General features: G+C 57.8%; 2 protein-coding genes across 3 annotated transcripts in view; one reads left to right on the plus strand and one right to left on the minus strand.

The window, feature by feature from the left end:
• The first annotated feature begins 7,201 nt into the window (after positions 1–7,201).
• On the plus strand, positions 7,202–8,731 carry PRR7 (proline rich 7, synaptic). Of its 2 annotated transcripts, none has more exons than XM_025040625.1 (2): positions 7,202–7,946; positions 8,157–8,731. In XM_025040625.1, the coding sequence occupies exons 1-2, from the start codon at positions 7,535–7,537 to the stop codon at positions 8,552–8,554; spliced, it is 810 nt and encodes a 269-aa protein (XP_024896393.1). In that variant the 5' UTR covers positions 7,202–7,534; the 3' UTR covers positions 8,555–8,731. The 2 variants fall into 2 exon arrangements, with proteins under 2 accessions (XP_024896393.1, XP_015453404.1); XM_015597918.2 differs by having other exon boundaries at positions 7,501–7,946; positions 8,160–8,731.
• Positions 8,732–8,995: 264 nt separating this feature from the next.
• Positions 8,996–10,839, minus strand: part of DBN1 (drebrin 1) — a 14,915-nt gene continuing 13,071 nt past the window's right edge. Inside the window, exons 14-16 of the mRNA XM_025040609.1 lie at positions 10,431–10,839; positions 10,037–10,139; positions 8,996–9,878 (exon numbers count right to left, since the gene is read on the minus strand). The exon at positions 10,431–10,839 is cut by the window's right edge and continues 1 nt beyond it. Coding sequence (XP_024896377.1) covers positions 9,808–9,878; positions 10,037–10,139; positions 10,431–10,839 — 583 coding nt within the window. The 3' untranslated portion in view covers positions 8,996–9,807. The remainder of the gene's footprint in view (positions 9,879–10,036; positions 10,140–10,430) is intronic.

Below are 10,839 nucleotides of genomic sequence, written 5' to 3' on the forward strand. Positions count from 1 at the left end.
CCCCACCCCGGCCAGCCGCTCCCCCAGCCCACACCAGAGGGAGGGAGAGAAGAAGGGAGGGAACAGGAGGGCGCCAGTGAGCGAGGGAGTCGGAGCAAGGCGCGAGCAGCCACCGGTTCGCTTGGAAACGGTTGCCACAGCAACGGGGTTGCGCTCCCCGGCAACGCTGCTGCGGGGCGGCGACGCCCCCTCCCACCCATCCCCCACCCCACGCGGGGCTTCAGCCCCCGAGTGCAGGGGGAGAGGGGATGCGGGGACTCCTCCTCTCGCCGTGGGGGATCGTCACCCCTCTAGCCCATCTGAGTGTGCCTGCCTCCACAGCCCGTCGATGGTGGGGGCGGGGGGCGAGAACCCGGTGGGCACGATCTGGCTCCCACGTGGCTACAGTCGTCGCAGCAGGGCTCCTGGGGTGGCTGAAAACGTGGGGGCGCCCTGGCCTGGGGCAGCAGGAGGTGCCATGGTGGCAGGGTCTGGGGTCTGTGCCCTGCCACCCCCACCGTCAGTACACCACCAGCCTGGCAAATGGCCCCACCCGAGTTGGGTGCCCCAAAGGTGATGTTCCTTACCAGGGAAGAGGAAAGAAGCTCGCATCCCTCCTCCTCGTGGCCAGAGCATGTGCCAAACGCGGCTTGGGCCTGTGGCGGGTCTCTGCTCCGTTTTCCAAGTCACCATTCTCCAGGGAGGGGTGGGAGCAACATGGGCAGGGGCAGAGGAAAGGACATTGCTGACCTGGGGAAGCTGAAGCTGGACCAGATGGGAGCTCCCCAGCCCATTGTCTGGATCACAAGTGTCCCTTTCTTGTCTGAGCACAAAAACCCAGGCTGTGCTGGGTGGCATGCAGGTTGGCGGACAGGCAGGCCAGCGCCACATGGAGATGTTCTGACCTCCAGGAGAGCTCTGGGAGAATGGCCGCTGAGTCAGAGTAAATGACCTCTGGCTCCCCTCCCAACCTCCCCTCAGTGGGCAGCCTGCTGGGGAATAGCCCTCCGACCAGCTCTCCGGGGCCTGACTCAGCAGATGCCAGCCCCTACCGACCACAGGCCTTGACCACGAACACCATTGGCTTTCTTTTCCCATCCAGAGAGGCGTCCTGGGCACCAGAGGTGACCATTACCCCGGGCATTTGTGGCCTTGGCATAGATTCCCATAGATGAGTAGTGGCCCAAGTCAGGCCCCAGTCTCCCTGCCACAGGCAGCTATGCCTTTGGGATTATTCACAGGCCCCTTACATTCTCTTCCTGCTCTGTGTAAGGGCTCCGCATCCATTATCTCCTAATTTGTCAATTGTGCACGGTAAGTTTATCATCCCCATTGTAGAGGTGAAGACTCCAAGGTTCAGGGAGGTCGTGACTTGCCCAAGGTCACACTACTAGTCAGTGTGGAGCTAGATTTCCAGTGCCGGTTTCTCTGCTGGCGCAGCCCCTCCACCTGCTCCATGTCTCTTGTGAGCCAGGCAGGAAAGAACTGTAGAGCCTTCTAGAGGAGTATTCTTAACCTTTCACATTCCTCTAGTGAGCAAATGCTGTCTTTCCAGCCTTGGTTCACCTTTCCTTCTCCCAGAAAAATCAGCCAGATTCTTGCTCCTCGGATGCTCTTTAGGACTGTGCTGCTGCTGGGCTGGCTCCCTTCTTTCCTCTCTCCATTTTCTCTCTCTGGGGAAGACCAAGTGGTGAGGGCTGCCTCAGTCCCCTGGGAAACCCCTGAGGCCCTAGTCCTTTGTTTGTGGGCTCTGTGGCCTGATAAGCTTGCAGCCTGGCTGTAGAAGGAATTTAGCAAAGATGGGCCCTTGCGGTGCTGGTCCCTGTAGGTGCTCAGTCTAGCTCGGGTTGGAGACCCAAATGCCTCCAGGCCCAGGACACAATGGAATGAATGAGATGGGCCAGCTGCAGTCTTTGTCACCATGTGAGAATGTGGATTGGGTATGACGAGATTGTCCAATTTTTAAGATGAGCTAGAAATCCAGACTTTTATATAAAATCTCTGGGTTTTTAAATGTTGGCAACTAATCAGAATATTTTTAAAAATTGATTGTGGGCCAACAAAACACATCCATGTACCATGTCCAGCCTGAGTCATGAAGCTAGTCCCTGGTAAAGTGACAGCACTTTTTGCTGGCCTACCCCTAGGCTCATGTAAATGTAGCGCTAGAGGCCGGTTTCCACCTTTGAGCCTCTTGAGGCTGCAAGGTACTGGCATTTTGTTTGTCACATGCAACCAGGTACACTGGTCTTGAATTGTTTTCACCTCCCTCATCAGTTTTGCTCCTCCTTTGCACTGCCAGGCAGGTCTCATCATCCGTGTCTTACAGGTGAAGAAATCTTCAGCTCAGGCATGAGAATAGCCAGGATGGGGTCACATGGCCTGGACAGGGCAGGGCAGAAGCAGGACTTGAACCCAGGGCTCCTCCTTTAATGTTCTGTGTGTTACACTGGGCTGTCCCTCAGAAGAGGGGCTCCTCATCTCCCTGCCCCCCACCCCTGAGGTATAGCCAGCTCCCTCAGAGGAACAGATCTGAGTACGGTAGATACTGACCCAAGTAAGGCCTTTGTGCTCACAAGCCCCTGGAGCACGTCTCTGTTGTCCTGTTTGCAGTTCCCTAAGCCCTGGGTTCCTAGCCCAGTGCCAGGTTGGGTCACAGAGATTCCACCTACAGGTAAGGGTGCCAAGCCTTGGCCTAGCTGGAAAGGAGGTTTTGGCCAGCTTCATGCCTGGCTGACTGTAGCAGCTGGGACAATTCCCATCAACTCTCTCTGGCCTCAGTTCATCTGTCTGGGTGTGGGAGGTGTAAAAATGTCACCAGTACCTCCGTGAAATGTCCTTCCTGCCAGGACAGCGGACTCTGCCGTCATCTGGGCTTCACAACCACCTGGCCGTGTGGGCCTGAGCCAGCTCCAGCTCCTTGTCTGTAGAATGGGGATGGCAGCAGCCACCTCCTGGGTGTCACTGAGATAACGAATGTATAGAGGCTACCAGCAGGCCTGTCATATGCAGGGCACACAGGACAGTTTAGCAGCCAGGTTATTTCACCCCACTCTTCACATCCTACTCTCCTCCATCCTTCCTCTGTCCCCTTGTCTGAGTCCTGTCTCTTCATTTGACTAGCAGCTCTAGTCTCACATCCAGGGAACCTCATGACCCAGAGCCCCAGCTTCCTGAGGTTCCCTCTGCTCACTCCAGTGCCCTGGTATATGCCCCTGTGCAGTCTTGTCCGTTTACTCACATAGCTATGTGGGTCTCAGCTTGCTTATAAACCACCCTACAAGGGCCAAGAGCTTCTCTCTCAGTGACACTTTGATAAGTGGCTGACATTTCCCAGGAATGAACTGGATGCAAACCCAGCTCTTGAGGCATTCTTGTCCCTATGTCTAAAAGACCAAACAGGTAACCAGACACCTCCAAGTCCCTCTTTCAACAGTGATTTTTTGAGCAGCTGTGTGCCAGGTGATCAGGACAGATGCAGCCTCTGGTGGTGGACACAGGCTACTACCGAACACTGCGAGATTATTGAGCTTCTCATCCAACCCTGGCGGGTGAGGTGGTGAGACTGAGTAGTGAGTCCTGGGGCAGAGCAGCATGGCTGTGTGGCAGGCCCCTGGGGGAGAGAAAGCAGAACTCTGGGAAGCATGGGATGGGGACATGGTGCACTGAGAGAGGTGAGGCTGAAGAGGCCTTGGCGGGAGCTCATCTCAGAAGCCATGATCTAGGCCAGTAGATCTAGGCCTGAGCCAGAACTTTGTTAGAAATGCAAGCTCCACCCTGACCTTCAACACTGGGAGCAAAGGCCAGCTCTGTTTTAACAAGCCCTCCACCGGCTCTGATGTTCACTCGTTTGAGGGGAACCCATCTAACCATGTTAAAGAGCTGAGCTGTCGCCTGAGGCACTGGGGAGTCACTGGGGAGTCACTGGAGGGTTCGGGTGACAGAGGACTTGGGGGAAAATGGCAATGTGGACAATAGGTAAGCCAGGTAGGAGCACAGTGCGAAAATAGAGCAGGGGCAAGCATGGTAATAGGGACCTAAGTGAGAGATGCTGGTAGCCTGGCCAAGGCAGTGGCAAGGAACCAAAGGAAGTACACAGATGAAGGCATACTGCACTGAGGGTAAAAACAATGGGACTTGGTGGATGGACTGACTGGTGGGCCCTTTGCTGCAATAAAGGATCCAGTAGCAGATCTCTGGGGTCTGAGTTTGGAGTGCTGGGATTCTTCACGTGGAGGGGCACTATGGTAGGTGCCTGCAGGGATGCACCAGGCCCGAGAATGAGAGATCTAGGTGACCTTGGGTGTCATTTAATCTCTGTGAGCCAAATGTTCTCTGTCAAATGGGAAGAATGCCAACTCAGTTTGCAGGATGATTGCTAGAACCATCTGTGATGTCCAGCCCTTGGGTAGGGAGTGCCTTAGGGACACACACATCTCTGCATCCCCAGTTCAGAAGCCTCTATCTTCAGTGATAATGTTTATTGAGCGTCTCCAAGCCCTTTGCACAGATTAGCTCAATCTTTACCATGATCACTGAGGAGGAGACTGAGGCAACATGGAGTTTAAGAAGCTCACCCCGTGGGCCTCACTTTCATCCTTGTTGTGCTCCCAGTGAGCATGTGGCCTCAGAAAACCATACAAAGTGATACACTCACAAACTCTACAAATAAGCTGAGGTGGAATCCTAAAAAATGTTCAAATAACCTGTAAGGAAAGAGAAAGAAAAGAGAAAGCAAACAAGTAAACATAAAACTGCAGACTTAAGGACAAGTCTGCCTGAAGGCACCGCTCCTAGCACAACTGGAGTTGGACAGAAGCAGGTATTTGCAATGAACAGTCCGGACCACCTGACAGAGGCCCAAGGGGCAGAGAGTCAGCTCCTTGGGGAGGCCTCAAGCAGCTTGGCCTGGTCAGGAAGCACATTTGGAAAGGTCTAAACGAACGTACTGATGATGATGGATTGAGCACCTACTGTGGGTTAGATGAGATGGACTGAGCCACTCCTGTGAGCCAGACGCTGGGCAAGGAAGCAGGCCACAGGCAAGGTCCCACCTGCTCAAACTGGGTGTTGGCGCCTATGTGGGATCAGAGGGCCAGCTCAGCTGTGAAACTTCTCTCAGACACACAGTGGCCTAGTCTGTAAAATGCAGCAGTGGTTCCTCCCTCTTGGCTGAAGGGCCACAGTGGCATCCATAGGTCTTGGGCATGGCCCACCCCTTGTCTACCCTAATGCCCAGTCAATTGAGCTCAGGGCACAGTCCCTGTCTTTTGTTCCTGGTTAACCCTGGAGCTGCCAGCCTGTTTCTCCTCCACCCTCTAGCCTTTTCCCACTCGAGCTGCGGGCCTTGGTGGAAAGGAACAAGAAGGCACACTTTGGCTATACGCTGCCAGTCTTCCCAGTGTCCCCGTGGCCGCCAAGTCCTTATGTTCCAGTGCTCACGTGCACTGGGCTTTTTGTGTATAGCTCAGTCGTCATGTAGGGTAAGGTGTTTTGACACAGACTTTGGATTCAGACAAGCTAAATCCTAGCTCCTCCACTTATTAGCTGTATGACCTGAGGCAAGTTCAGTTTCCTCTCTGAACTTCCTTTCCATCTCATCTATCAAATGGACCCCCAGTGAGAAGGCAGTGAGTGGAAAGGGCCTAGAACAAGGCCTGACACGCAGTAGAGTCCTTGGCAGGTGTTTCTATTTCTAAATCAGCTAAACTCCATCACCTCCAGCCCCAGAAGTGCCTTTTCTGACCCAGAGTTGTTCCTGCTCTTCAAGCCAATGGGCCCCCTAGTTAGTGCCAGTTTCCTGAAAATTCCTGTGGGCTCAGGAAAAGGAGAACAACAGATTTAATTAACTCCCAGTGACTGGCAGCATCGTGTTTTTATCTGGGCTGCGTCGCCATGGCAGCCTCATGGCAGGGTTGTCAGGGGGCGGGTGGAGCTATTGTTCCTGCCATTGTCTGTTCTGGAACGCAGGCCCAAAAGAAAGGGATTGGCACGGGCACCAAGTGGCACATGGCACAAGGCAGCCGTGGAGTCAGACAGGAGCCATCTGGAATAGCCTGTGGCCTGGCTTCCCCCCAGCTTGCTGCCAGACCAGCTTAGGGCTCAGGCCCATTGTAGGCCCCACAGCTGAATGTGTGTGTGCCTTGGACATGCTGAGGATAGGAGCATCCATGGGACTCCTGGAAGAGGCCCACAAAGTAGCTCAAGAAGCAGCAATCTTCTACCCCAGGCTAAGATGTGGCTAGGCTTGGATTCAAACTACAGAACTGCCACCTGCCATCTACACAGCCAATTGCTTACCCCCTTTCTTATCTGTAAAATAGGAATGATTCCAGTTACTCAAAAGGGTTGTATGTGAAAGCCCCTGGGTATGAGGCATTCAAGAAGGGCTCATTTCTGTTCTTCGGGGGTGGTGAACAGTCGCTTGCCGCCTGTCACTCCGCAGTCAGGGCTCCCTCCTACACACCTCTTAGGATGCAAGGTTCCCCTCTCAACCCTGGCTATGGAGAGGAGGTGGAACATGAGATGCCCATCTGGAGTGACGCGGGACCAGGAGGTACCAAAGACAGCTACTATTCCTCCCCTCTGTAAAAGGGGAATGGACTGAAGGGTAGCGACTCGGCGTCCTGGAGCTGAAAGGTCAAGACTGAGCGGAGCTGCGCTGGGGTAGGAGGCGATGGGACTGGGATCTGGCGGGCGGAGGTGCCTAGAGCAAAGGGAGGGAATGGCCCACGCGGCCAGGCGTTCGGCACAGGTAGGCAGGTAGCATGCCGTAGCAGCCAGAACCACCCTCCTGAGCACCCATGTAAGAGCGGCGACGACTGGGAGGCCGCACTGTGGGCTGGGATGTTCCATGTTTGGGGCTGCCGGGCACTCGCACAGGGCTGAAGCACTGGGAGGAAGGCCACCCTTTCCCCGCCGTCAAGGAACCATGCCGAGACTCCTCTTCAGCGGCCTGGGTCTGCCCGCGAGCCTCGGAAACCCTCTCCAAACTGAGGTACCCTGTGTTGCGGGTATGCGGATAACGAATCTCCCTTGCTCGGAGGCCGAGTCTGGCCTTTGCGCGCCCTCTGCTGGCGGGCCTGGAGTCCCCTCGGCTCAGCGGCAGCGTCCGGATCCTAGATCCGGGAAAACCCTACCGGGGAAACCTCAGGTCGTGACGTCATCCTCGGTGACGTCATCACGCCCCCGGGGAGTGCGGGGGTTCCGGCAGAGGAGGTTTCCCCCGGACTGCGCAGGGCACGGGCGCGAGCTGGGAAGTCGTCGGGGGCTGCAGCGCGCCTTCACCGCGCCCTGTGTCTGTCCCACAGGTCCTGCGCGGCCCCGGGTAAGGCCCGCCCGCACGCCCGCCGGCGCCATGGGAAGGAGCGGGCGTCGCTGCTGCTGCTGCCCCCCACCGGCGCGCGCACGACTTGAGCCCTGCCGCGGGCAGCCCCCGGCCGCGGGTCCACAAGTGACGCTGGCGGCTCCTGGGAGCGTAGCGCGGGTCCGGGGCCACGTAGAGGAGCCCAGTGTCCAGTGAAGCAGCCGAGGACCCGCCGCGCGCGCCGCCGCCATGGTTATGTCCCAGGGCACCTACACGTTCCTCACGTGCTTTGCTGGTTTTTGGCTCATCTGGGGGCTTATTGTCCTACTCTGCTGCTTCTGCAGCTTCCTGCGCCGCCGCCTCAAACGGCGCCAGGAGGAGCGACTGCGTGAGCAGAACCTGCGCGCCCTTGAGCTGGAGCCCCTCGAGCTCGAGGGCAGCCTGGCTGGGAGCCCCCCGGGCCTGGCGCCGCCGCCGCCACCGCACCGCGGCCGCCTCGAAGCGTCGGCGCACGCGCACCAGCACGTGCACGTGCACCCGCTCCTGCACCACGGGCCCGCGCAGCCGCACGCACACGCGCACGCACACCACCACGCGCTGCCTCACCCGCCGCCGCCGCACCTCTCGGTGCCGCCACGTCCATGGAGCTACCCACGCCAAGGTAAGTACCGACATCCGCCGAGGGCGACCAGGATCACCGGGGTGGGCGGGGCCTCGTCCGCGGGCGGGGTCATGGCTTACCCTCCGGCTTACACAGGACCCCTCCCCCCCAAAGGGAATAGGCTGGGCCTGGGGTTGGCGGCTGGCCAAGACTTCTGTGGGAGGCTGGGATAGGTGGCCTTACGCCCTCGGACCACTTCCCACTCTGCAGCAGAATCGGACATGTCCAAGCCACCGTGCTACGAAGAGGCAGTGCTGATGGCCGAGCCGCCACCGCCCTACAGCGAGGTGCTCACGGACACGCGCGGCCTCTATCGCAAGATCGTTACGCCCTTTCTGAGCCGCCGCGACAGCGCGGAGAAACAGGAGCAGCCGCCGCCCAGCTACAAGCCTCTCTTCCTGGACCGAGGCTACACATCGGCGCTGCACCTGCCCAGCGCGCCGCGGCCTGCGCCGCCCTGCCCTGCCCTCTGCTTGCAGGCGGACCGCGGGCGCCGGGTCTTCCCCAGCTGGACCGACTCGGAGCTTAGCAGTCGTGAGCCGCTGGAGCACGGAGCTTGGCGCCTGCCGGTCTCCATCCCCTTGTTCGGGAGGACTACAGCCGTATAGAGGGACGCCCGGCGTCCCAGACCCCACCCGCAGACTCCTGGCCTGACTGCGGGGCTTTTTAAATGCTTCCCTTGGACTGCAGGGGAGCGGGAGGGAGGGATTTCTTACCCCGTTTGTTACATTTTGAGGATAATAAAGGTGTGTGATCTGGTTTGGTACAAACCGAGAGGACACCCACTGCTTGCGCCCAAGTGTGCCTGAGCCTCGGCAGGACGAAACATGAATGCACTTTGCCGCTGCAAAGTGGCAAAAAGTGCAGAGCTAAACCTGTCGGCCTGCTTCACAGGCTGGTTTCCTCGAGAGCCTCAGACCCCACCTTCCCTGCCCATGAGATCAGGTGAGGGCACCCCCTGCGGCTTTGGAAGTGGAAAGAGTTAGGAATGGGGGTTAGGGCAGGCGGCCCACCCCAGATCCACCCCTGGAGGCCCGGAGCAGCAGGCCCAAAGGGATCTGGATTTCTTTATTAACAGACATGAGCACGACCCGTTACAGAAGTTTGTGCTTTCCAAAAAACAGTTACTGAATGTGAAAAAGGAACCCAAGCAAAGGAGTTGGGAAGGGGCCACCCTAGCCCCCGGCCCCACCCATAGCCCTGACCTGAATCGCGACTAAGGCCTCCAACCTGGGACCCGCCCAGCAGGAGGGAGTAGGAGAGGGCTGGGAAACTGAGGGGCCCCAGCTGGGCCTGCTACTTCCTTTAGGCCAGGTGGGAAGGGGTCAAGAGAAGGGTGGGGAGGGGGTCCCAGGGAGCCAGAGCCCACGAGCCATTTATTGCCATGTTTTCAAATTCGTGCAAAATATCTGAAGCCCTGGACAGAGAATACAAAGTGATATTTTTCCAAGAAACAAAACTAGGAAAAGATGGGGGGACATTTTCCCATCAGACTCCCACCCACGCCAGGCCCCAAGCAGGGTGAGGCCTCCACCCTGGCCAGCTGAGTGAGCAGGGAGGACTAAGCGCTACAATCTGGACCGGGCGGGGAGGGGATGGAATTTGCAACAGCGTCTCAACTACCAACGGGAGGAAAACCAGTCAACTGTACAAGTCTCCTATCAACTTTTTTAAAAAAGGGAGAGAAAAGCTGTAAAAGTCAGGCCCTGTGGGTAGGTAAGCGGCCAAGTCCCCGGCCAGGGCCGGAATCCGGAGTGAGTGCCAGGCAGAGCTGCTTCGAGTGCAGGTGCAGCCGGCCATCTGGCCAGAGGCGGCGCACGTGGATAGCCTTGGCAAGAGCAGCCTGAGGGCGGCGCCACCGCTAATCTCCACCCTCGAAGCCCTCCTCCTCTTCTGGGACTGGGTCCGCATCCCAACAGGTGATGTCGATTTCTATGGTGTTGGGAAGAGAGGAGAGTTAGAAGATAGCCAGCAGATCCATGGCTGTCTCCCAACCCCTGGGAGCTGTGTCAGCTACGGGGTTAGGGATCACCTGCCCACACTTGAACCAGAACCCCTAATTCCGCACCATCAGCCACCGCAGTTACTACCTGGAGGCTTGTTGTAGAACACAGGAAGCGGAGCCTTTGCACACAGCTCTTCTGATTGGGCGAACTCCTCCTCCTGTGATTGGCTGAAGTACCCCTCGCTGGCCTGCAGGAGGAAAGCACCAGGTCACTGGGCCCCACCCCACAAGAGTAGGGCTGACCTACCAGGCCTGAGCCCGTTTCCCTGGCAACCAGTGATTCCATCCGTGGTTGCCAGGGAAACAGATGGCTGCCTTGGGAACAAAAGCAGAGCTGGCCTGGGGAATGAAACGAAGCTTTCCCCAATAATGTGGGTCACAGAGAAAGAGGGGTACTGCTGCAAGCCTGAGAAACGGCTTAGTCAGCTCCCTGCTCAAGCCCTGACTCCCACCCCTCCCACCAGGCTACCCTGCTCCACCTGGGTCCCCTCCTTCTGGGTGGTCTCGCCATTGGTCAGCTGGTGTGGCTCAGGCTCTGGCTCCAGCTCCGGTTCCTGATCCAGCTCTTCTAGAGCAGAGGGCAGAGTTGGGGCCTGGGGGCCAGCCAGGGGCTCCCCTTCTACTGCCTCCTCTGGGTCACAGAAGGTAGCTGGCGGCTCAGGCAGCTCATCAAAATTAAGGAGATTGGCACAGCCTTCACCTGCTGGCGGCAGTGGCTCCTGAGCCACCTCATCCAGCAGGGACACCTCCGCCAGAGTGACCTCAGCACCCGAGGGTGGTGTTGGGGCCCTAGGCTCAGCCTGGGGTCCAGAGGCCCCTTCCCCATTGCCAGGCCATAGGTCAATGAGGCTGGCAGAGGTGACGGTGTTGGCAATAGCGGTGTCAGCA

The sequence above is a fragment of the Pteropus alecto genome, unplaced genomic scaffold (assembly GCF_000325575.1).
Source record: "Pteropus alecto unplaced genomic scaffold, ASM32557v1 scaffold78, whole genome shotgun sequence".
Lineage (NCBI taxonomy): Eukaryota > Metazoa > Chordata > Mammalia > Chiroptera > Pteropodidae > Pteropus > Pteropus alecto.

Bases quoted from the DNA above. Each gene is read 5' to 3' on its own strand.
- PRR7 (XM_025040625.1), top strand. From the start codon at position 7,535: ATGGTTATGTCCCAGGGCACCTACACGTTCCTCACGTGCTTTGCTGGT. The intron at 7,947-8,156 runs GTAAGTACCGAC...CCCACTCTGCAG, and splicing joins ATGGAGCTACCCACGCCAAG to CAGAATCGGACATGTCCAAG.